The 25,603-nt window shown below is 38.8% G+C and overlaps 2 protein-coding genes across 2 annotated transcripts in view; one reads left to right on the top strand and one right to left on the bottom strand.

Annotated features, from left to right (window-relative positions):
* Window positions 1-12,812, top strand: part of SNX25 (sorting nexin 25) — an 81,713-nt gene extending 68,901 nt beyond the window's left edge. The window contains exons 12-19 of the mRNA XM_059470542.1: window positions 2,003-2,143; window positions 2,703-2,816; window positions 3,353-3,517; window positions 6,600-6,717; window positions 7,925-7,991; window positions 9,144-9,325; window positions 10,903-11,003; window positions 11,785-12,812. Of these exons, the coding sequence (XP_059326525.1) occupies window positions 2,003-2,143; window positions 2,703-2,816; window positions 3,353-3,517; window positions 6,600-6,717; window positions 7,925-7,991; window positions 9,144-9,325; window positions 10,903-11,003; window positions 11,785-11,859 (963 nt within the window). The 3' untranslated portion in view covers window positions 11,860-12,812. The remainder of the gene's footprint in view (window positions 1-2,002; window positions 2,144-2,702; window positions 2,817-3,352; window positions 3,518-6,599; window positions 6,718-7,924; window positions 7,992-9,143; window positions 9,326-10,902; window positions 11,004-11,784) is intronic.
* A 1,113-nt stretch (window positions 12,813-13,925) lies between these two features.
* Window positions 13,926-24,802, bottom strand: LRP2BP (LRP2 binding protein). Its single transcript, XM_059470543.1, has 8 exons — window positions 24,575-24,802; window positions 24,162-24,272; window positions 22,103-22,216; window positions 20,409-20,551; window positions 20,227-20,332; window positions 19,524-19,747; window positions 15,756-15,921; window positions 13,926-13,991 (listed from the first exon to the last, which is right to left on the bottom strand). Exons 1-8 carry the CDS (start codon window positions 24,800-24,802, stop codon window positions 13,926-13,928), a joined length of 1,158 nt encoding a protein of 385 aa, XP_059326526.1.
* Between the last annotated feature and the right edge of the window lie 801 nt (window positions 24,803-25,603).

Here is a 25,603-nt window from a genome sequence, read left to right as displayed (position 1 = left end):
GAATATGGCTCTGTAGTTTGAACTAATGCCTGATAGCAATTGTATGAGGTGGTGCCTGCTAACAGCAGAGGATGAGATCTCCTGGTTTAGAAGACCTCCTAACATTCAATTTTTCTGTTTTCCAGTTTATTCATTAATTTGGAGAAACAAATTCACAAGCACCTAAGTTGATAAAAAAAAATTGGCATTCCTAAAAAGATCCTGAAAGTTTTCAGTATTTATTTGAGGGTACTTGGAAAAAAAAAAAAAAAAAGCTGTAATGTGTCTACATCTGGTAATTGGAATTTAGAGGATTCTGCACACAGCTTGAAGCTGGAGTACTAAGTCCTCCCGTTTTGAAAATGTGCTTTCAGAGGGTCTGTGCTCTCTCCTGACAATTACAGTTCCGCTGACCTTACACATGCAAACTCCTGCCCTGGGAAGAAATTTAGCATGGAAAATCATAGGCATGACTCCAATCACCAATTTCAGCACTCATCTCCCAGTGCTGAAAAGTGACAGCCAGGAGGTGTTTGTGGGTCACCTGCAAACTCTGATCCAGTGTAGCTCAGGGTAGACAGGGCAGGGACTGTCCCAGACAATCCCAGTTGTTCTGCACCATGTCTCTCTGACCTGCACCTTGGAGGCTGTCCAAGCATCTATTTCTGCAGGAGATAGGCACTTCTCCAAATAGCTGCACTGAGAACCAGGCACATTTGCAGGCATTCAGGCTGGTGCTTTGTATTCTGTCTGAGTGCTGCTGCAGCTTTTGGACAGAGATTTGTGAAATCTGAGCTTCAGACTTGGCTTCCCAGTGGTCCTTGTGCAGCTTTATGAGGAATGCATCACAGGGAATATTATCAATGTACAGCTCTGAATAGCTTAAAAATATGAAGGTACACTTCAGCCACATGGCTTTTACAAGGGTGATGTAGGTGCTTGTCAAATTATTCATCCACAGCATTGTGTTGTCTCTACAGGCTTCTCAGAAAAGGTGTCATAATTATATGAATTTTAACATTTATTCTTATTCTAATTAGATTCGTTAAATATTCTTTTTTTTTAAACTTTAAGGTTATAACTTTGCTAAAAAAGACTGGGAATGATATTTTATAATTACCTTATCGTTATTTGCATGTATATAAAGACACAAGCATTGTAGAGTGAAATATTTTATGCATTTCTGTTATTTGTATTTCATAATCAATCTGGGTGTCTCCTCAAAATAAGTAAAAAATTTGCTACCAATAGGACATAAGGATGAAATTCTTATGCCAATTCTTATATCAAATTAAGAAACAATGTGGTCACACTGCTGCTGTAATCTCAAGAAAAATTGTTTAACTTTGCTGTAGTTTTCCCACTTGCACAATGTGGTTAATTGCTTCTCCTTCTTCTGTCTGAGGACTGTCTTTGGATTTATCAGTATTTTTGTAAAATTGTGAGTTCCTCAGAAACAGTGCATGGATACCACAAACTGTGCAAGGAGAACAGCTCAAGTGAGCAGAGAAATCACTCCATAACAGCAGCAGCTGCTGCTAGACCCAGCTGCAGAGCTGCTGTGCCTGGTGTGTGGGTGAGCCTCAGCAGAAGCACTGGGAGGGAGGGAAATGAAGGAAGAACACTCAGGTAAATGAAGATAGGAGAGATGGAGCATTGATCAGCAATCACAAAGCTACAGGGTAGGTACCTTAAAAACCAAAATAATACACTCAGCTGTTTGAAGAGGACATGTCAGGGAGACGTGGCTGCTGGTGGACAGCATTGCAAACTGAAGGTAGGGTGTGATAGTGGTTAGCTGCAGGGCTGGTTCAGGGCTGGTACAGCACTTTGGGTGATGTTACTTCATTAAGGGAATTGCTCCATATGTAGCCTTCAAATCTTAAGAGAAGTGTGGGACTGATGACTGAGTTTGTAAGCCAGTCACCTGTTCACTGTTCAGATGTTCCTGTGTTCACAGTTAAATGTTCCACCGTTTACTTTCAACAGATATTACCTTATCTGTTTTTATTTCCCCCACAAGGTTTTAGAAGAGAATGGAGAACAAGTGCCCTGTTATTCTGTCATGGTGAGTTTACAAGAAGTTGGTGGAGCTGAAACTAAGAACTGGACTGTTCCCAGGAAGCTCAATGAGTTTCAGAACCTACACCGCAAACTCAGCGAGGTATGAATCCTGGTTACGGGAGGGAAAAGATACAAACTGACAAAATTTGTCAGAATGATAACAATTTAATGCTTCCAGTTTTAATGCCAGCCTTTTGGCTTTTAGCCCTTTAGAACTAGATTTCTATCTGCATACTTCTGGTCTCTGACAAATGATTATAAAACTTGTTTTTAATTTTTTCCCCTTAATAATGTTTTACTGGACTAATCCCATTTCAAAATGGTATATGCTCTGCACTGTCATACAAGAGCCTGCTGTAAGAGTGAGGTTTTATGTCTGGCTTCTGGGGAAGTATTAGAAATGACAGCTTTTGGGGAGAGAGAAGGTTGGGATTTTTTTCACAGTGCTTTAACCTTTCTGTCTGATAAGGAATAGATAATGGTGCTGTAAAGGGGAAGGGTTCAGATGTGTCAGCCCATAGTGGTAAAGGGAAGGTGTTTTCTTGAGAGGGGTGTGGAAGTGAGATGAGAGCAAAAAAGGAGTCTCTTCATTTCCATTCTGAACTACCTGTCTTTTTCTCTGCATACATCTTAACTGAGCTCTCCTTTCTCCTACACAGTGTTTTCCATCATTAAAGAAAGTTCAGTTGCCTTCTCTCAGCAAGCTGCCCTTCAAATCTGTAGACCAGAAATTCATGGAGAAATCCAAAAACCAGCTTAATAACTTTCTACAGGTAAGAAAATAAGGACAAAACCGACAGATATCTAAACAGGAGAATTGAGAGGCTGCTGCCTCTCTATTGCCTAAAGAAAGAGCCTAGAACAAATAGGTCAAATGTGAAATTTGACACTATAAATGTCAAAGTTGTACAAAATGTCAAAGTTGAGATGAGTTTGACTGATAGTAACCATTCCTCTAGTAGTAAGTTAATTTAAACTTCAATTAATTGAAGAATCATAACGAATCCTTTAATTGCCACTTTCAGCTAAAACTCCTTCATTCACAGCATTCACAACAAATTCCTTACACGTGAGAAATTGTTATAAAACAAGAAGGTTGTAAGACTAAAAGCTTTATTCTTACTAGTTCCAGTACTTTAGAAATAGTTTCTTAAAGTATCTTTGTGAGATAGGGATTTTTTTCTCACACTACCTCCGAGCTGCAATTTAATCAGTTTTATTGGATGCCTCAATACATCTTATTCCTTAACAAGAAACATTTAATTGATGTGTTGCTGTGTTGTGATGTGTCATTATTTTTGTTTCATAGAAATTACTCTCTGATGAAAGACTCTGCCAGAGTGAAGCACTTTATGCCTTCCTGAGCCCCTCCCCAGAGCACCTCAAAGTTATTGATGTGCAAGGCAAGAAGTCATCGTTTTCACTCTCCTCATTTCTAGAACGACTTCCTGGTGATTTGTTTTCTCATCAGGAGGTAAGTGGTAGAAAAGTAATCTTCCCAAATTTAATTACTTATCCTAAGTAAGCAGCGAGAGTCATTAGTATTTGAGTGGCAGGCAATATTTCCAAAGGTCATTTGTAATTTACCGTAAGTGAACAAAGAGAAGAAAGAGCCACCTATGAATTTAAAAGATGTTTATTAATAAAACAGGTTTCCTGCCTTTTGGTACATGCATATAGGCAAATGTGTAAGCTATCACAAATAAACAAATTGCAGTTCATGTGGGATTGTTTATTTTTTTACAGCAGAATTTTCCACTTTTTGAGTTCTGGACATGCGTATTTCAGAGAGGTTTTGGCAGGTAAAAATACACTTGGAAATATTCTCTTGGCAAGAAAGAACAGCTGTGTATCCCTAATTTCAGGACAACTTCATAAGCAGAGCTAGTTTTGACAAAAAACTGTTGGCAAATAGTACAGGCTTACTGAGGGAATTTGCAAGTGCAGGCAGGAGTCTATGTAGGCAAACCAGATGGAGAATTTGTTATTAAGCCATAAAAACCCATTGTTTATCAAAATCCAATGAATAATAGATTAGTGACCAAAATAGCTCATTGACTAAATTGACCATAATTCCATGGCACTCTGTTCTGTGTTGTTCATGTTCAGATAATGCAACATTCAAGGAGATGTTTATATTCCCCCTTTTAGTTACATGTTATACAAAATTCATTTAAAACAGGTAATCTCTGACATGCTGTAGTTGTCTGGAGCGGATGGGTCTTATGCAGGACAATTTGAGATTGGGGAGCATGTATACTTCTAGGCTTTTATAGGGAGAAAGGTGGTCTTGCATCTCAGAAATAAGAAAATCCTATATACGTACCTTGCAAAAGAGTGTTGTGTTTGCATCTAGATGCTGAATGCATGTGCCTCATTTCAGAGTAAAAAATATAAAGGAAGTTTGAGAAACTAGTTTTACTTTGATAGAAGTACTGGAGTTATACAATCCAAAGTGCTTTCACTAAAATGACTAATGATAGGTAGAAGTAGCATAAGAGTATTGAAGTGTGAAGCTATTTATATTTTGCTATTTAATTGAAAAACATCCTCAAGACATTGTATTATGGGAGATAGATATTGTATTATGGGAGTGTGTAGGAGGAAAAAGTTGGGAAATACAGGAGAAGGAAAAAGAATTTTTAATACCAGTGTGTGAAAGGAGAAAGAACAAATAAACAAAGCAGAAATTATGCAGCTGTTACTGCTTCACATTTCTCTCTCTTCTCCCTTCTTTCCTTAAGCTTACACGTAACAGAATACAGATGGTGGGAACTCTTAGACCCTATGAATGAGTATGTCAAACAATTGCCCTAAAGTGAAAGTAATAAAATAAAATGGAGGAAGACAGACTGGGAGGCAGTCTGGGACTAGCTCTGCTGTTTCCTGGACTCCCATGTCTTTCAGAAAGAGCTTTGGATCAGCTCAGTCTTGCCCCACTGATAGCATCTTGGATACTTTCCTAAAGCAGTTAAACTGGGCTTAAATCATTTGGTACAAGGTCATAAATGAAGTTGGTTGTGTTTAAACCACACGTAAAGCTGGTATAATTGTGTTCTTTTTGTAACTGAGACTTCCTGGTTTAGTTTGTGTTTTGAACTTTGTAGTATAGAATGCTCTCAGATTCAGCTCTCTTTGCCCTTAATCTCATCTCACATTTTTCAAATATATGTCAGAGCAATAATATTACCTCTTGAGTGTTGTGTTCAGGATTAGATACTGCAGCAATTTCTTTATATATATAACTCCTTGGACAGGGTTAGCTTTAGAATGTATTTTTTAGCTCTCTAGACCAAAACCAAATCAGAGCAAAAATGCAGTTGATATCATCTAGAAAGAAGGGCTTTTAGGTTTATAAATCTACTGGATAGAAAATGCACTGTAGTGTAAGAACTTACAATTCTTGTTGCATTTTCTAAATGACAGGAGATTCACTGAATAGCAGAAAAATAAACCAATTATAGATGATTGAATGATGAGGAAGAAAGGAAGAGATGATTGATATCTTTGAAAACCAGGCTGAAGAAGAAAATTTGCACATTATTGTGACCATTTCTGATCCAGAGACTGGGGCATCACACCAGCCTCAGTGGAGGTCAGGTCTGCCTGTCTTTAGCTTTGCTGGAAGCAAAGGCGGGCAGGGCAAGATCCAGGAAAGCAAAGGGATGTGTTGGCTGCCATGAGCAGTGACAGGAGTTGTAGTCCTGATCCTGAAGCAATCTTCATGATAGTGAGAAACAACCTGCTGTCTGCCCTTCACTCTGAAATAGATGGTACTGCCAGAATGGAGGTGGTTCAACCCAGTCATCTTCTGGGAGTCTGTCTGAATAGCTCTTCTCCCTTTGGTGCCCTGAGCTGGGGTATCCTCAGGCTCTGGTCACTAACTATCACAATTTGTGTTTCTGGCTAGTTCCCTTTCCACTGCTGGCTTTGGCTCCCAGCTTACTTCAAGGACAACTGGTTAGGGCTTAATCCCACTGAGGGGCTTCAGCTGTGAAGGCACTGTCTGTTCTCCTGGGGAACCAGCTACCTGCTTTTCCTGGTGCAAAACCAGATTTCCCCCCTTTCTTCCCAGCTGTTTGCGTGGCAAAGAGCTCCAGCTGTCTAGCTCCCCATCCTGAATGTTTTTTATGGGTGTTGTGTCAGAGGGAGCTTTGCAATCACAAACACTGCTGAGTGCCATCTCCTGCTTACAGCTGTCACCTGTTTCCCAGCAGTACACGACTCCCACATCACCTGCTTTCTTTCATCCAGCTGGTGTTGATGGGGCAATAGAGGCAGCATTGAGGTGCTTACTGGGGCAAGGCTGCAAGCAGAAGATACAGCAGTGATGATAATTCCAGCAGTGCAGTGTCCTCATCACTTTAGTCCAATGGGAAGTTTTCAAGATCCCTAGTGAGATTCCTCTTGGCCAGATCCTGCCAGCAGCAGTGTTTGGCTCTGTTTTTTGAGAGGACTGGCTGTGCTCCTTCTGCAGAGCATGGCAGTAACTAAATCCATTCTGGAAGAAGGCTGGGGAACAGCAGCACCCACCCATGTTGTCCCTCTCTTCCTAGGAAGAAACAGAAGAGGACAGTGACCTGTCAGACTACGGAGAGGAGGTGGATGGGAAGAAGGACTCTCTTGCTGAGCCGTGTTTCATGCTGATTGGAGAGATTTTTGAACTGCGAGGAAGTAAGATGTAAACCTGCTCAGTTGCTAATGGAATCTCTTGGCTCTGGAGGGCACTTCAGAATTCAGTTTTTTTGCTGTTTCAATAAGTGCAATCTATATTGCACCTAATCTTCATTCTTCAATCTCTATGGCCAGTTTGGGACCAAGCTATTGTTCAGTAGTCATAACTTTGGAGCTTTCATTCAAAAGTGAAATTACAATATAAAATGACAATAAAAATGTAACTGGTAGGGGAGAGCATTTACACTTAATATTATTAAATTTTTCATGAAAAGATTAGAAAAAAAGGACAGTAGTATTCTCTTTGTAAATAGGCTGTTCATTAGATTGTAGGAATTCTTGAGTAAGGAAAGATGACTTTATTATAGAACATGTCTCTGACAAAGAAATATAATTTTAATATCAATTTAAAGTAAATTATATATGCATTTTAGTTCTGCAACTTCTATGACGAAAATTATACTAGAATTGTGGTATATTTAAATACTGGATTTCCCCCCCCTTTATGTAACTGAATGATCATAATAAAGTTATTTTTGTTTCTGTTTCAATGTGCAGCCACACATGATGCTCTATAAAATTATTTACAGGGTAACTATTGCAAAATGTGTCACCTTCCAAAAATGGTAGATATATCTCCCTAATATAGACTTTATTGTGATGTTGAACAGTAGGAAAGGAAGGTTTGCCAGTAATTACTAGGAAGCACTCAGTTTTGTTTCATTTATTTGTAATGGAAAGCTGACTTCTTGGTTTGAGTGAAAATGTTTTCAGAATTTTAATGGTGCTGCTGCATGTACTTTATACTAATAGTTATGAAAAAGGTGGGAAGTTTGAAAATATTTGTGTTTTTTTTTTTTTTAGTAGAAAAAGGGTTTTGAGTAGTTGTATTGCTCAATAAATTTGAAATATTCCTATATATAAAAATTTACGGTATAACCTAGAATGCATTTTATATGCATGGTTATATAATCTGCAGGGCTTAAAAACCATACAGCAAACAGTACAGGGAATGTGATCAAGAAAAGTGAAACCTCTGTACAATTAATGGAATCTTAGAAAGGGTTATAACAATGTGTTTACTGTAGGGTGGGTTGTTTGGGTTTGGTTTGGTGGGAGGTTAGGGGAAGTTTTTGTACATGGTCATGGGTTCTGTAATGTTATTAACTTTTTGGTCATTATTTTTTATAATTTTTTGTTGTTCTAGTGTTCAAGTGGGTCAGAAAAACATTAATTGCACTAGTACAAGTCACTTTTGGAAGAACCATCAACAAGTAAGTAGCTGTTGCTTTAACTGAACTTTCATCATCATTCTGTTAAAAAAAGGCTGACAGAAGAACTGTTAAAATAATCTGAACATCCTGTTGGATATGGTAATCTGCATTTGTTTTCCATAGCTCAATTTACAGCTATGTTATATTTATTAGAGAAAACACAGATATGTGAATTATCTTTATGCTTCCAGGTGAGGCCTGCCTGAGGCTATGAGCATACCTGTCTGTAAACACCTTCATATGGAAAGCTGTATCTCTGGTCAGAAACAAATTTTAGAAGTATTCTATCACCACAGCAGGCTTTTTTTTGTCCAATCAGTGACTAAATTTTGCACTTGCCAGCATGGCTTTTAAAACCTCTGATGTGTATTACGTAGCAGTAAATTGGACTGGTCTCAGACAGTATCCACTCACTGAGTTTTAAATTAATTGGTTCATTTGTTCATACCCTGCTGATAACTGGAAAATGCCTGAAGGAGGACAGAGAGGCAGAGAATTTCTGAGCATAGCTTGCATGCAAAGTTCCTGTGTAGCTTTTACATGTAGGTTGACTTTATTGATTTTAAGGGATTTGGCTGTGTGGCAAGAGCACTGACTGGAGCCTGCTCTACCTTAGACTCCTGGTGCTGAAGGCTGCACTGAGGGGTGCAGCCACAGGAAGAGGCTGCTATCTGTCTGTAATCCCTTCAGTAATGTGCTTTGCTATCTGTGAAGGAACTTACTGTGCTTCTATCAAAACTGTCTGTTTTTATCCTAGCAGGCACATCTCCACAGGCAACTAGTTTGGAATTTGCTACTATTAGTGACCTGATTTTCCTGACTTTTCCTGGTGGAGCATTTGTAGTGCTTGTCCTTGAAATGTAGCTTTGATGTATATTTCAATGTAGTACTTGTAATTTGAAATGGATGTTTGTGGATTACCTTGAAAAGCAGCCTTCTCCAGATCTAAGTGATGTATCAGGAGTGACCTAGATCCTAGAGCACCCAGACCTGAATATGACCTGCTGTTATACCAATGAAATCAACTCAGGCATACTGGCAAAATTACGTGAAAAAGAACATCTCTTGCACTACTTTGAGGAGTAAAAAAGAATAAATATGGATAAAACATGAGACTAGCTCTGATGGGCTCCCTTCTCCACTTCTTTACAGGCAGATCCGTGACACTGTACACTGGATGTTCAGTGAGCCAATGCTTGTTTACTACATTGGGGTGTTTCGAGATGCCTTCTGGCCAAATGGAAAGTTAGCTCCAGCACCGAGAGCCAAGAGCGATGAACAAAAGCAGGAGACAAAACAGAGAGCACAGCAAAAACTACTTGAAAACATTCCAGGTGAGTTCACTTTGATTCTGCTTAATCACAGAGCTAATAACTAATAAGGAAACTGGTTAATCAAATTATTTTCATGTAGACTTTTAAGTTATGATTATTTGCATAAACAAGGATTATTTTGGTGTTAGTCTTTGCCTCTCCTGCCTGTCTGGTAAAACGCATGGATTCAGATATTACTGGTGGATGCAAAATCAGAATTGCTGTATTTTTGTGCATAATGTTCATCAAGGAATCTCAGTCGAGTCTCTCTTTGCTGGTTCCCTGTGAGCAAATTTGTGGTTCTGCTACTTGGAATTACTTGTCAAACAGGGACAGTGGCACCACCCCAATTCCTCCTATATTTTGAAGTTGGAGAGCGAGGGATCTACGCATGCCATCAGTGTTGTGTGTTGTCTCTTTCTGTTAAGAGGTCTCAGGGCATGGAACATTAGAGTGACCTGCAGCCCAGGCAGAAGAAGCTCCTAGATGGAGTGGTTTTATCAGTACTTTCCTTCACCTGCCCTTATCTCCCAAGCCTGGGCAGCTGCTTTTTCAGCCAGAATGTTTTTGGGGCACTATTCTGAGATGCTCCATGCTGTCCCACTCACAGGACAGGAAATGCAGTTACAAATTTCTGACTTCTCAGAGATCATGTAAACCCAAAGGCACCTAACTGAAAAGAATCAAAATCATTACCACTAGCACTTGGAAATGCACGTCAGCATAGCTTGAATGCTTTTTCTCTGCTCTGTGTGAAGAGAATGTGCTATTTTATGGCCTCACTTAGATATCTCATATACCACCATGCATTAGGCAGTTTAATCAACTTTTGCAGCACAAAAGGAGTAGGTATGCATGGAAAATATTTGTCTTTTGATGTGTAAACAACCCTTCCATTTACTGCCTGTGTTGTATACTCATCTACTTACTTAAATAGCCTTCCATAGTTGGTTTGTGGTATTGTTTGATTTCCTGTTTGTTTCTGAGCTTGGAGCCATATGTCAAGACATAGCTAAATGCACCTTAGATTAATGATGGAACACTGAATCACTATTTATTCTCTAATTTAATCCAAAGTGTAAATAATTGACTTAGAATTCTAACTGCCTTCTTGTGGGAAGTATTCTCTGTGACAATTGAGTGGCAATTAAAGTGCTAAATTTATTTTAAATGCTGTAGAAGTTGTGTCTTTGGCTTAAGGTGTATTTAAGTGAGAAATTTAATGATGTGTGAGATGAGACTTGACTCAGTGAGGTGAACTACTGAAAAGGCATTTGATGCATCATGTTAGAACACTTAAAATGTTCTGAGATGCACACACTATTATCTAGTGGGTAACTGGAGAATAAGGGTACCTTTTCAAGCTGTGTTTTTAAAAGGTTGTTGAGTAGGGACTCTGTGTATCATGTAGTCAAGGGCCAATGAAGTGCAGTGGCTTTTTCCCCCTCCTTTTTGAGTCTTTATGGTTGAACTAGATGATCTTGAAGGTCTCTTCCAACCTTTATGATTGTGATTATGGGTAGTAAATTGATGATTCTGGCTGGAGGTTTTGCCTAGCATGAGTGAAACAACATAAACTGAAGTAATGTTTGTTGCAGATACTTTGCAGAATCTCGTTGGACAACAAAATGCCCGTCATGGTGTAGTGAAAGTGTTCAATGCATTGCAAGAGAGAAAGGCTAATAAGCATCTACTTTATGTGAGTAATCAGAAAAGTACCTTTTTAACTTCATAATCCTGTAAGTTACTGAGCTCCACTCACTCCGTATTGAAGCCTAGGGGATGTGGTTTTGCAGAGATTCATTTATTACTACAATAAGTCAGTTGCTCCATGTTTGATCACTTGACTAAGTTTAAATAACAAAAGACTGTTTAACAGCGGCGTTGTTTTTGTCTAAAAGAGATCTTCTACCACATACAATGTGCCTGACTTCCTAAGGTACAAACTAATTTCTTCATACAGCTTAGAAAAACAAACATACCTTGGAGAATCCTAGAGAAGAACTCCAGAACTGGTTCATAGTTAGGATATGATAGCCTTCCAGAAGTTCCACTCCTCAGCTGTTGGGAATAGTTGGACCATGCAGCTGGATCTAAGTATGACACCTTCACAGTCAGTCAGTCTCTTCTGGCACATTCCAGACAGCAGCCTGTCACACAATGCTGCCCCAGCACCAGAGAGAAAAGGTGCATGCCCTGCTGCTTGCTTAGGATGCTGTGGAGTCTTTGACACAACAGCACCGGTTTATACTGGGTGGGAAATCCCCATCTGAATGGAGCTGCCCTCAACACTTGCCTCCCTTCAGCCTTAAGACATTTCCCATGTAATCTGTAGGGCATGTGCTAACTTGTGGATGAAAGAAAAGTATGAATATAATCAAACCTATGTGCTTCTGTTACTTATGGTTATCTAAAAATGACAAAAAGGAAGAGGAATTTGGTTGGCACCTGCATCATTTGAACTCTTTTCTGTTTTTCAGGTTTTGCTGGAACTGCTGCTAACTGAACTGTGTCCTGAGCTGAGAGCTCATTTAGAGCAGCTTAATGCCACTTAGGTTTGAATCTGCACAATTGGACCACTAGAGAAATGTCTATGTTCAAGAATAGACATGAAACTTATTTTCCTCTTTTCCATAGAGGGCTGAGGACTATGATTATTTTTAGCATTTTTCTTTCCTCTTGAGTTTTTTGTGAAGTACAGACTTGAAAAGATCTGATGCTGTTGTAGGGTAGACAAAAAAATGCTGTATAGCTGCCAATTTTTATTTAAATTGTTCTATTTGACTACTCCTCTGTTTCAAATATAGATTAAAAAATAAATGTTCATATATGCTGAAAGAAACCAGAAGATATTTTAAACATTTATGGAAAGAAATTTTGCTTATAGTGGTAAACTAATGAATGTTGTACAGTTCTAATCTCCTCACTGAGGATCTGAGCATTCCTTTTTTTTTCTTGTGTATTGAAAAAGCCTTGTTGTGAAATACTACATGTAAAGCTATTGTGAAAATCTTATCAATTTTGGTTTTACCAAAGATTTCCTGTGGTTTGAAGCATTTGTAAGCAATAAATATCACAACTGGATTGCAGCACTTGATATGAGGCTGTACTGACAACGGATCAATGGGTTTGACAGCACTAGTTTCATAAGAAGTATCTACATTGCTTTGAAGTTTGTGTCAAAATTATGTATTGTAAACTGGTATGTCCTAACAGAATGCCTGTGTTCAATGTTAGTTCAAAGATTTGTGCTTATGAATTGCTTCTATGAATGATCAAGTAGACATTTAATTAAACCATTCTGATAACTTCCCTGATATTACTCAGGGCTGTTTTATTCAAATGCCCCAATTTCAAATAACCTTCAAATCTTTCTCTTATTTTATACAAGGAAAGAAAACTGTCTTCAGTGGTTGTTTTTTTTTTAATTTATGTAAAAATATGTAAATATGATGTTAATGCACATCTAAATAATTAAACATCATCAAAAATCCCTAGCTGACACTCATTACTGTCTTCTCAATTCAGTACAGTTGTGCTCTTAGAAAAACTGCTTGCAGTTATGACTGGCTGTATTGTAAGCTATATACAATCTGCATAATCTATATAAATCAACATTTTTAGTAACATCTAATGTTCTGTTCTAACAGTTTCAGAAGAGTTTGCAAGTCGTGGCACAGTACTAAGAAGCAAGGCAAATTCTACACTTACAAAGCTTCATAAGTAAACAGGCATTTAGAAATGTGCAAGCTGACCACAGCAATCAGTAAGTTTTCCTAGTGGTTAATCAAAGTGTCTTTTCATAAACGATCCAGCTTGACATTGCTCAGACATAAATACTCCTAGCCAAAAGATTTCCAACTATTTCTAATACAGAGGCAGTGTGAATGCAATATGGAGAATTGAGAAAAACAGGCCTTGTCTTGGGGAGGTATATTCAATATTTCCACACTAATGTTTGGGGCTTTTTTCCCACAGTTCTGTAAGTAGTGTTTATTAGTTTTAGAAGCTGGTATGGTTTGAATTGTAAAGCTTAGGGTTCTGCTGGACAGTTTCCAACTCTGAGTCTCTGCAATCCAAAAGAAATATGTATAAAGACTTTTAAGTAACTCTAGATGCTTTAGAAAGTATGTGGAAGAAAATATAAGCATCACTACATTAAAAGCATAAGTGTAAGCACCAATAACATCAAAAATGGCCGTGGCCTGTGTGTGAAAATGAGACAAGTTTGGGTTCAAGCTTTTCAGAATATTAAAATTTAAATACTATATATGCAGAGAGGAAACAAGCATCTTTCTTTTACTTTGTTTTGATTCATGTGCTATGTAGCAATATGACATGAAGAAAATACATCTGTCCCGTGAAATGTCCTTAATAAACCTTTAAATCTTCAATATTATTTTTTAAAAATCTGTCTTGGCTTATCTCGGCTTATGAGTTAGAGAGCATGAGCTTTTTACTTTCTCTTCTAGATAAAATGAATCAGTGAGTTGCTTTAAATAATAATTTATAGAAAGTTGAAAAGCAAGCAGTAAGTGATGAACAGTCTATAATTGCTGGAGATTAATGATGGTTTATTGTAGGAAATATATTTATATACCAGTCACAGTTAAAAGAAACACTAAATTCTCCCAAGATTCGCTGCCAATTCAAGGTGAGAAGCAACAACAGGATCCAGATGGCATGCCTTTAAAAACAAAGAATATCAGAGTTCTAGTTTATAGCTACAATAAAACTGTATGTTATCAATATGACAAAATCTTTAAGTGTCAAAAAAAGGGAGAGAGTCAACTTGCTAAAGTATTGAAGAGTTAACATATTTGGATTTGAATCCTTTTTCTGATGCCACATTAAAAAAAATTAGTATTAAAAATTAGCATACTGGACTATAGTGTTAGTCTTGGCCTTATTTTTTAAAAATTCTGTATGTTGGCATGGCAGATGCAGCACCACAGTGGGAAAAATAAGTCTGCTTACAGACTGGATGAGTTTCACTCACATCCATCATCTACTGCAGGACCCTTAGGGATGCCCATGTTCTCTTTCTCATCTCTTAAAAAACTGACTCGGTCTAAGAATGGTAGGCCAAAACCAGAGCTGAGCAGTCAATTAAAACAAATATGACTTCAGATAAGTATAATTGTACAGTTAACATGAGAATTTTGCAGGTACAAAAAAACTGGACACCCCCACAATTCTTTTGAAGTTACTTTTTCAGGGAGTTTTCTTGTTTATTTTATGTTGCTTCTCTTCTGCTATTGATTTAGAGACACATGACACCAGTCATAGGAACCACCTCTTTATACTGAGACATCAGTGACACTCCTAGACCAGTCTCAGGTGTAGAGCAGGTGAATAATGAGTGAAAGCTGTGGTCTCCTTTCAGCTGTGGCAGTTTTACTACACTTCAGAAGACAGCGGGAAGAGCTACACTCCTGCAATGCCATGCAGCAATTTAATCCTGATGGACCTCTTCAATGCCTCAACTAGGAATGCTCATAATACCTCAGCTTATGTTCCTTTCCTGATTGCCTGCTCATCCTAGCCTGTATCCCATTTTTACAGAACAAAATATTTAGTGTCTGTATTCAGATCACCTGCTCTGCTAAGCCTTCTCTATCAGTGACTTCCCTGAGTAAAGAGCTACAAAATTTGCTTGCTCATTTATCATTTCCATAACTCTCCATTCATTTAGATTGCACCAAGATGGACACCACAGTATTCTACCTGCAGAAACAAATGGCCACTACATGCACAGAAACCACAGAGTCTCTGAAGCACAGATGCCAACTTGCTACATTCTCTTCAGCTGGTAAAGCTACCTTGCCTTGATGCCTTTAGGCATCACTGATATTACTCAACAGATTAATCTTCCAGAGGCCATTATTATTATTTTTCCTCAAGCTTATTTTCCATCAGTCTTACTCCAAATTTAGAACTTTGGAAAAAATTTAACTGATTTTTTTTCCCTGTATATATTGAACAGATAAAGCAGTAGATCCTCAACTATCATAGAAAATGTAAATATAAAAATAAGCATGAGAACCAGTTATGGCCAATTTAATAAAGGTTGTAATTGTTACAGGCTGTAAAGTATAAGGAGTAGTTACAATTTTTCAGTTGTGCGGCAATGACAGAAAGCAAATTAATTTGGGGTAAAATTATTCAAATTGTTTAACTAATTTATCTTGCAACTTACCAAGGTCTTTGCTGCATAGATTTGTTGTTGTTGGTTATATTACTTGCTTAAGCAAGTGGGCAGATAGCATCTTTTTAAGGCTATTTTTAGTAGTTTTCAGTACATTTCTATCAGTCTACATGTTCTTGCAAATATTTTTTTAACACAGTGTTGGAGTCCTTAATGAAATAACAAGTTTAGACTAGACTCAGATCCAAGGTATCTCTCCATTTCACAAGATAAAAACCAGTCTGTAAGACTTTCTCAACTTACTTTAGAATAGTACTTCTCAGCAGCCTGCTTGTTTTTCTCTGTGCCTCTGCCTAGCTGGAGGCATCTAGCCAAGTAGAAAGCAGCCATAGCAGCCCCCTTGGCTAAATAGGTTGGATGGCAATCATTTAGCTTGGCTAGCATGTTGATGTCATCATCTGCTGTAGCCCTGTTGTGGAATTTAGAGCAATATGTTAGATAAGGATAGTTCAAGCAATAATTAAAGTTGCCAAATATGACTTTGACAATGCCTCCTTTCTGTTTACATTATTATCCAAAATAAGCTGAAATTTACATGTATTTGGCATCTTATGAAGATTCTTCTATTTTATATTTGATTTTAAGTTAGTCTTATTTGAACATTGTGGTATTGAACAGCAAACAAGTATACAACTTTTGAAGTCACTTTCACTATAATTATATTAGTTATAAAAGGCAACATATTTTATGCTAATTGTTCCCTTTAAATTATTTCATGGAAATTGTATGTGGAAGAAAGGCAAAGCTCTTACTTCCTCTTATTTCACTACATGAGCAACCTCATGTATTGGAAAATGTCCCTGCCCACAGCACAGGGGCTGGAACTAGAAGATCTTTAAAGAGCCAACCCAAACCATTCAGTGATTCTAGGATTCTAAAATTTCCAGTTCTTACAAGGATATTGGCAAACCACAGTATTCTGAAAATCTTGGACATATTGGGAGCCTCTGGTTATAAAACTCTGTTAGGAAAAAACCACTTATCACTATCTCAGCTCAATGATTTCCTTTCTTCTGCATGCTTGCTGTCATCTTAGTTTCAGCATGTTTTTACTAAAAACCATTTTAAGAATCAGAGGGACAAAGTGAATGTTGTTTTAACTATCAAGCTATAATTATCTAGTATAATCACTGTAATATTAGAAAATGCTATACCTAAGTGGGAGTTTTTTTCTGTTGTCTTAAAACAGATACCCCCAAGCCCTATACCCTTTCCAGGTAGCAAACAGTAATAATGTGCTTCTTTATACATCATTTTACTGATGTCAAAGTCACAGACTTGACAGAAGAAGGAAAAGTGCAAGTAATTTCAGTTTATAGGTACTTCCTATAAATCAGTGTTTATGAAAGATTGTTCTCAAATAATCTTCTGCATGTCAGTGCCTGCTAGATCACCTGGAAGTGCTGGGAATGCTGTTCTTCCACCTAATTTGGTCCCATTAACAAATACAGTAACACAACTGTTCTTATTTAGCAAGAACATTGAAATAAAACAACAGTAACATATTACCTCTAGTTATTCCTGATGCGTAACATTTTCCCCTTCCTTTCTGAAAGATAATCTATAGAATGCTGATGCAAATAATGAAAGCCAGTCAATTCAGGCAAAAATTCTGTTTCAGTACAGCTGACTTCAAGAACATACCACAGCAATTGGCAAGGACAACTGTGTGGGATAACTGAATTTGAAGTGAAGTATCAGTAGGTATTGTAGACTCCAAATATTAAGCAAGGTTATACCGTACGTAGTCACATAATGTTTTATGCTTGTATCTAATGTAACAAATGTAGTTGCTATGAACACAGAAGGACAAATTTTAGCAGAAAAGGTATCAGTACTTGGTATTACTGGCTGAACTGCTACGATTTTTGCCTCAAGGCTGTCTTCAATTCTAATTAAGTGTAACTGTTTCAAGCATAGCTTCAGTGTTTTATTTCAGAAATGGTCACCTCTGACAGTACTGTGGGATTTCATTGCTATTTTCTGCAATTGGAATTGCAGCTGATGAGGTGCACTCTACTTGCCTGGATAATCTACCATGCAGCATTGACTGGAGGGGATTCATTCCCAGTGAGACAGGCTAGACCAGACTAAACAGTCATCACTCCAGTTTGACAGTGCAAAAGAAAGAAAAGCAGCAGTTAAGAGAGAAACAGTCCTTCTCAGCGTGGAGTAGAGCAAACAGCATCCATAGCTGAACTACTGATTTAACCAAGCTTCTGCTACTCAGTGGCATACAGTGCAGCTTCTGAAAGATGGTAAGGCATGACATGTTTGCTGCTGTGCAGCAGCAGCTATGTAGACACACCCCAAAATGCACACACGTGATCATGTGCCACTTGTGCAAATAGTCAGTCTATCTGCATCTTATTTCCAGCAAGTCAATAATCTGATTGACAGATTGAACTTTTATCAATACACTGGTAAATGGAGGTTTGTCACAGAAATGTGCTGTTTATCAGCCACAGAACATTGTGCCAATACTGCTCTTGAACCTGAAGTGGTTGCACTTGTGCCATGTTCCAACCAACTGGGGGATAAGCCAGGCCAACCAGAGCAGCAACAAATGTTCCTTAGCTGCTTCCCAGGTGAGGAGCAGAAAACTTCCACCCCGAGTGTTGGTGTGCAGTGCACACAGCCTGGGGACCAAACAGGAGGAACTGGAGCTCTGCAGCCACTCAACCATAAGTCATACAACCATAGGAATAACTGAAGCAAGGTGGAACAACTCACATGACAGGAGGATCGTGAGGGATAGCCATAGGCTGTTTTGTAAAGACAGAAAAAGGAGGAGTCATGAATTAAGGAGAACCTTGAATGTGGAGAAACAAATAGCAGCCTTATTGAATGTCCCTAGGTCAGGAACAGAGGGATCATCTCAAGAGGGACCTTACACTAAGCATCTGTTGTTTATCTCTGAATCAAGACAGTAAGACCAATGAGATAATACTTGGGTCACTTAAGTAAGCTCTGGGTAACAAAATCTGGATCTTTTGGGTGACTAGAACTACCCAGGCATTAGATGCAATAAGAATACAGCAACTCCTAGGACATTCATGGAGTTACTGGAATGGAGCAGTGGAGTGCTGCTGCCTCAACCAAATGTCAGATGTGCCAATCAGGAATGAGGCACTGCTTGACTTGCTACTCCCAAATCAAGAAAATCTACTTTGTAGGACCTCAGTGATAGCCTTGGGTGCAGTGATCACAATATTGAGGATCTGGGATCCCATTGAGCACTCTGATGGTTGGTACTAACACAAAGGTTTCAGATTTCAGAATAGTAAACTTCAGCTCACAGCACAGTTGGGAGGGTCTCCATAGGAAGCTTCCATGGAGAATAAAGGAGCTAGTAAGGAGCTGGGAATTTTTAAAGAATGCTCTTCTGGAAGCACAATGAACTGTTTGTTCATTCCCTTTAAAGGTAAGGAAAGTAGGTAGCAAGAGACCCGCTTGACTTAATTCCAAGTTTCTGAGCCTGCTCAAAACCAAAGGAGATGCACACCAAAGATGGAAAAGCAGTAAAAGGAAGTGGTGGATTCACTGACCTTGTACACTTTTAAGATTCAGCGGGACAGGGTGCTGGGCCATTGTGTCTAGACTGTGCTTTTGCCAAGAAAGGTTGGACCAGATGATCACTGAGATGCCTTCCAACCTTGGGGGTCTTTGGCACTATGACTGTAGGGCTTAAAGGGAATGGTGAAGGCAGGAACCCAGAGGAGATAGTGCACAAGGAAGGCAGGATTGCATCTAGGCATCTGCTTTGGTTTCTAGTTCAAGGCTATTTTGCTTCATTGGATCACAAGGAAAAGTTCAATCATACAGAGGAATTGAGAACCATATAGTATTAATTTTGTCATTGGCTATTCTGTTGTTAAAGATGTTTTGCAATTCATTATCTCTTACATTTCTTGAGTTTGAAAGACACAGGACCGTAATCTAATAATAATTTAAATCTGTTTTATGTGGTCTTGCATGAAGAACCTTAATGAAGCATAGAACAAAAATTACCTTTTGGCGAGTTCAGCGGCTTTTGAGTAAAATTTTCCAGTGTAGTAATATTCCACAAGATGGCCTTGAGCATAGATATTTCCAAGTTCCGTTGCTTTTCTCAAGCACTCCAAAGCAGCTTGGCTGTTTCGACGTGTACCTTGTCCATAGAGATACATAATGCCAAGTGCTGCCTTTGATTCCAGATTTCCATTTTGACATGCTTTTGAATGCCAGAAAAAGGCCTGAACAAGAGGCACAAAGTCAGGGTATGTATTTACTTTGCTGATTTTCTTGTATACTGTTTCCACCAAAGCTTTTACACCAAGCATCCTGTAAGAAGTGCTTATACATAAAAGAAAGAAGAATCCTTGTAAGGCTTTTAAACCTGCTTCATTTACAGTCAGAGCTGTCAGTCAGTGTTACCTGCTTGAATTATGAAGGTTACCAAAGCTGGCACAACTTTAATCCATTCTATCATTCTTTCTGATACTCTCACAAAAAAAAAACCAAAAAAACAAACAAACAAAAAAAAAAACCCACCAAAAAACCTTAGCTAGCAGTGTCAAGTGAGTCAAAATGAGGAATTCTGACTATCTGTTTACACCGGCTTAAATGGATGATAATGTCTAACTACTCAAAATACAATGTTCAGAGTCAAATATACCACTGTATTATTTCTCTGAAATTAAAAATTAGTCATGACCAAAAGGTAGGGCTTTACCTTCTTCATATCTTTTAGAATTGGCATAGAATAAAGCATTCCTAAAGTGCTCTGGGCCTTTACACTTGCTTTTGGATTTCCATTGTCTGCAGCAATAAGCCACAACCTAAGAAAATGGGGACAACAAAGTTTAAGAAACACACAATCTTATAATTTTTAGGAAAATCACAGACTGCCCTTACCTTTCAGCCTCTTCAACTGAATGTTTAACACCACATCCTTCATAATATGCCCTGCCAAGATTGTATGCAGCTGCAAACTTCAAGTGACTTGCTTCTGGGGAATCAGAGTTGAATATTTTATTCATGTATTCCACTCCCTTCTCCTAAAATTGTAGGAAATATAAGTTATATAAGTTGTATATAAGTTATTATGTTCAGACTGTGAAGAGGATGAAATATATAACCTGAGAATACACTAACTTCTGCCAGACAGGTAATTTTTTCCCCTTTGAAGCAAAGCTGAGGCATACTGGCAGGACAGCTTGGAGAACAGTGTCATACCAAAGCAGAACTGACCTTTGGTTACTAGACAGTCCCTAAATTTTTGACCCCAGCATATTTTTAGTGTGAAACATTTCCTCATAAATGTTCATTTGATAATATATTACTCTTCTTCACTGACAAATTTTTTCCCAAAAATATTATTGTGCTTATGTAAATGAATGTCACATCCTACACTTGTAACATTTTTAATTTCAGAATTCTGAGAGCTTTTTAATATTGCATATTGTATTTGAAATCATAAAACAATCTTAACAAGAAGGCAAAGTGATACATAGTACAATTTGAAGTCTCTGCAATTAAAACACCTTAGACTCATAAAGGACAAAATCTGATCATGTTAAATAAGCAGATGGATAACATTGCATATGAGCAACTGGGCCTCAGAATTACTTTAGAAATAAGATTTACACTGTTAGGATTTAGCATGGACACCCTGTATAAATACACTAGAAGCAGTCCTTTATAAAAGGTTTTGCTTTTATTTAGCTTTCATATTGTAATACACGAGAAAGAAAGTAACTTTGTTAAAATGTTTATTTGCAAGTAAACAAATGTGGTAATTATGCAGACATACAGAAAAAATAAACCACCTCCAAACCCCAATCAGAATGTTTTCAGTTCTGCTGACAATGCTGTAAGAACCAGACAGGAGTCCCAATTGTTAATATACTCATTGGTTCATTTTTTTGGCCTTCTGTCTTACAATTGACCCTTTTATTCCTAATGCTTGTGTTCATTCCTTATGCCACTCTTTAAGATCATCTTCACCAACAAATGAACTCTCCTTATTGTAGCAAAGCATTCCTTTGTCTTCCTTTTTTGCAATAGAATTCTTCAGTCTGAATTCTTCAAATGCTTGCAAATGTAATTTTTCATGTGTCTAACTTAAGAATAATACTGTCAACCATTGGTAGAAGCATAACCATCTCTGGCATCTGTGCTAAAAGAATAAGAAGTACCTTAAAAAATCTTTGTGCCAGAGATCTTATACTTTGAAATATAATTGTTTGATTTCCACTTTTACTCACTTTATTTTCATGTACATAATATGCTTATTAAAAAGTAAAAAAATTAAAGCAATTTAAAACGTAGCTTCCACATGAAGTCCAACCAAGCCCTTGAAAGTTAATTTTAAAATAGAAATTACTTTCTTTTATTCTTTTATTCCTATTTTATTATAACCATTTTTGAGAACCTCCTCAACCCAGAGCCTTCATTCTTTAATGATGCTCTGTAAACATCTGCACTTTATGAAACTAAATGAACAGGCTGTTAATTTTAAACTAAATAATCATGCTTACAAAGAAGCTCCTAGTAATTATCAGCTGATATTAGAAGAAAAATAAAAAGCGTCCAGCTAAATAACTCACAGGGTCTTTTTTAGTGCCAAGTCCATCATAATACATTACACCAAGCTGATACATTGCTTGAAAATCTGTATCCTTGATTTTTTCAAATCGCTTTAACGCTTGTTTGTACAACCCCTGAGAAAGAGAAAACAAACAATAACTCTCTCCTATATACATCCTTACTATTTTTCAATCTGGTGTATTTCTCTCATGAATGAAGAACAAGAAATTGCAACCACAGAACTGTCAGAAAACAGAGTAAATAAAGAACCAAGAAAGTTGGGTAACCAAAAGCCATTCTGACAAACAGTCTCCCCTCCCACAAACTGCCACAAATCTTTCCAATTTGAGCAGATAAAGTCTAGTTCAGAGTCCCTGCCCCCTTGATCTGACATCCTTTAACTTAGGTCAGCTGTTCTTACACCTTGAGTGTTTAACAGTCTGCTTTTACATGTCTGCTAAGGGCTGGTTTCACAAAGACTGGTTGATAACCAGATGTCTGAAGACTTTCATGGACCAGATGTCTGCCACACATACCTTATGGAGGTATCACCTGCAACAACAGAGGTGCTTTTATTCCTAAGAATGAATCTCTGAGAATATTTGCTTCTGCATTGTCTGAGAAGAAACCACACTTATAAATACAGTTAAACAACTGTAATACAACAGTTAACTGAGCCTGGTGTCCTCAGTTAACTGAAATACTTTTACACATGAACAGTAAGTAAAAACAATAGAGAAATTAAAATATTCTTATCTATATTTTTACTTCAAAATTTCTGTGCGTTTTGATAAAAAAAAAGAAGACTGCAAAAACTTAGAACTGAGCAACAGTTCAACACTCAGTCAAATGTCCTCACAATGACCAATCAACCCCTATTAATACTGACCAAGCTATTACCTTAATTGTCTTGGGAACTTAACCATTTTGATTGTGGGGCTTTGTATTTTTAAAGAACTCTGGAAAAAAAAAAAAAAACCAGTTTCTTTTTGCAACTAGCTGTCATGAATATCAGAAAAAGAAGTACAGGAGGCACATTTAATCTCACCTCTCCTGAGAATTTTGTGCTATGTGAAGGAGACAAAGGGCTGTGATTAGGAAGTGGTTTTTTTTTCCCCAGTATCTAAAAGTACAGTGCTGGGAGCATGTGCATTTTTAGGCACTACAGACATATATTAAAAAATCTGAAAATTAAAACCTGCTCAAAGAATAAATTTAGGGATGTACAGCAATATCTATCATGGACATCCAAGCCAGCTTGTCAAGAAACAGAGAGGAGTCTGTTCATTCAGCTCCATGGAATTGTCTCATGGAATTATTAATGAATTCATAATTCATTAATGAAAACATTAATTCATTAACGAAATCATTAAGGACAGGGCCCAGAATGCAGGAAGCCTGAGTGAGTTAATTCTGTTCCTGCTGCAAACCGTGAGACTGATTTACACTGTGCCACTGCTGCACTGTAAACAGTACTGCACCTGTGCATGTCACATCAGGAAGTATCTGACTCATTGTTTGTACTACATTCTTTTCTATCTTCTTGAACTAAGTTCTAATTGTCACAGGAAGCTGAGGTTTACATTCACTTGCCAGCCAGTCTTACCCTGTTCCCTGAGGATTTACTTTCCAAGACTTGGATGACCAATTTTAGCCAAACTAGGCAGGGACAGAGATCTTGAAGATTATACATTTCAACAAGTTCTAGTTCCCAGGTGGGAAACAAAGATCGAAAGCTGTGTCTTAGTCAGGGCTCACTCTCACTATAACTGAAATCAAAATGTGTTGTATTTGGGCAGTCAGCTGCCAAAAAACCCAACCTGGCCTGGAAGTTAGCTATAAGGATAGGCTGCTATTTACTTATCTGCCCCTTAGGAGACCTCTGAGGGAACTGGAAGATCTCACTAGATGTCTGGGCAAAGTGCAGCTTATTTAGGGGGAAGACCAGGCAATTTTAGTAGGAAGAAAACAGGCATAAGGAAATTCCCTCTTTTAGGTTTTTTAAGGTGTCTCTTTTTTCACGGAAAAGGTGTTGAAAGCTGTCTGCTTTACATTATTTACTTAAAAGAGGGAAAGCACCTGTTCATAGTATCGTTGTCCCTTCTGAAAAGGTGATGGAGGATCTCCACGTGCCTCACTCCTCACTGGCGACTCCTCCGATTTTGCCAAGAGTGCATCCCGGCAGTGGTTCTCTGATTAAAAACAGACACACGTTGGGTTTGTCCCCTAAGAGGTGAAACCTGCCTTAATACAGTAGAGGTCTGAAGTTGGCCGGGTCCCCTTTCTAATATGGTCTTCAAGAGACTAAGATGAAAGAGAAGGCTCTGTTATAGGACCGGAAAGCTGAGCGAAGACAGCCCGAAGGAAACGTTCAGTGAATGCAGCCTGACCGCCGAGTGCGTGAGCCCGCCGTGAAGCGCTCAAACCCGCCAGCCGGGCCGGGCCGGGCGGAACGCGGCGGCTCGGGCGGTACCTGGTGGGCCGGTCCGGGCAGTACTTGGCGGGCGGGGCTCCTGCGGCAGCCGCTCGCAGCGCAGCGCCAGCCAGCACCGCCGGCCCAGCTCCCCCGGCAGCCCCGCGCCCGAAGGCGGCTCGGGCGGGGCCTGCCGCGATGGGCAGTCCCGGGACCTGGAGCTGCCGGCCGTGGATCGGCCCTTGGTGCTGTGGCGGGGCCTGCCGCCGCCCTGCCAGGCCCGTGCCGGCTCCCGGCGCCGCTCCATAGCCGGGCGTGGGGCGGCACGGCCTCCGGCAGGGCAGGAGAGGGACGGATGGGTGGATGGGGACGGAACGATGGCTTTGCCGTTCGGGCTCGGCCCCGCCTCCGGCCGTTGTCCGGAGCGAGCTGTCAACAAGCGGCACGACGGGCTGCGGATCTTCCCTGCTGCCGCCCGTGCTGTCGGAAATTAACAGCAGAAGCCCAAAATGCTCCGCAGAACACTACAGGCAAAAAGAGCAGAAACTCTGAATGCAATTCAGAGAAAAAGGCACCAGGCCGTGACACTTCAGTCCAGCAGGCGGGACTTCACGCCGCTTCCAGTGATCAGAAACTGTTTGTTGTAATGTCGTTTGTTTTGCCCATATAGATATTAAAAAACTTTAAAAGGATAATTGAGGGAAGATGCTGTTCGAGGTTTCTCCTGAAATGTAAAACATTGTTTCCACTTCTGTTGATTGCTTCTGGCTGTCTATCTTACAAAAAGGAACTAATATCAAAATGCACGAGAGTGCTTTCAAAATAATCTTTAGCTGTGCTCCCAGCTTTTTCTTTTTTTTCCAGATGATTATCATCCTTCCACTTTTGGCAGTGCGATCTGTTTCTATAGCGACAGGGACAGAGGCAACAATCAAAACGGGAGAGTGATGCCTGCAGATTTGTGTGGTTAAAACCATGGGCTCAATGTAATGTTTCCCAGCAGTCCCAAGTGACTTTAAGACCAAAAAACTGCTAAAATTAATCCTGGTTCATTTTGTGTAGAGGATATAACCAAAGAAATCTACAGGAAAGGAAACTTTTTTTTTAA

This window comes from Ammospiza nelsoni, chromosome 4, assembly GCF_027579445.1.
Source record: "Ammospiza nelsoni isolate bAmmNel1 chromosome 4, bAmmNel1.pri, whole genome shotgun sequence".
Taxonomy (NCBI): domain Eukaryota; kingdom Metazoa; phylum Chordata; class Aves; order Passeriformes; family Passerellidae; genus Ammospiza; species Ammospiza nelsoni.
This window is presented reverse-complemented; position numbering and strand designations above follow the sequence as displayed.

Excerpts from the sequence above, each read along its gene's own strand:
- LRP2BP (XM_059470543.1), bottom strand. The coding sequence starts at position 24,802 with ATGGAGCGGCGCCGGGAGCCGGCACGGGCCTGGCAGGGCGGCGGCAGG. Across the intron at positions 20,552-22,102 it reads TTGGCACTAAAAAAGACCCT|GAGAAGGGAGTGGAATACAT; the intron begins GTGAGTTATTTA and ends CTACAATTTTAG. Across the intron at positions 15,922-19,523 it reads GCCGCTGAACTCGCCAAAAG|GGCTACAGCAGATGATGACA; the intron begins GTAATTTTTGTT and ends ATTCCACAACAG.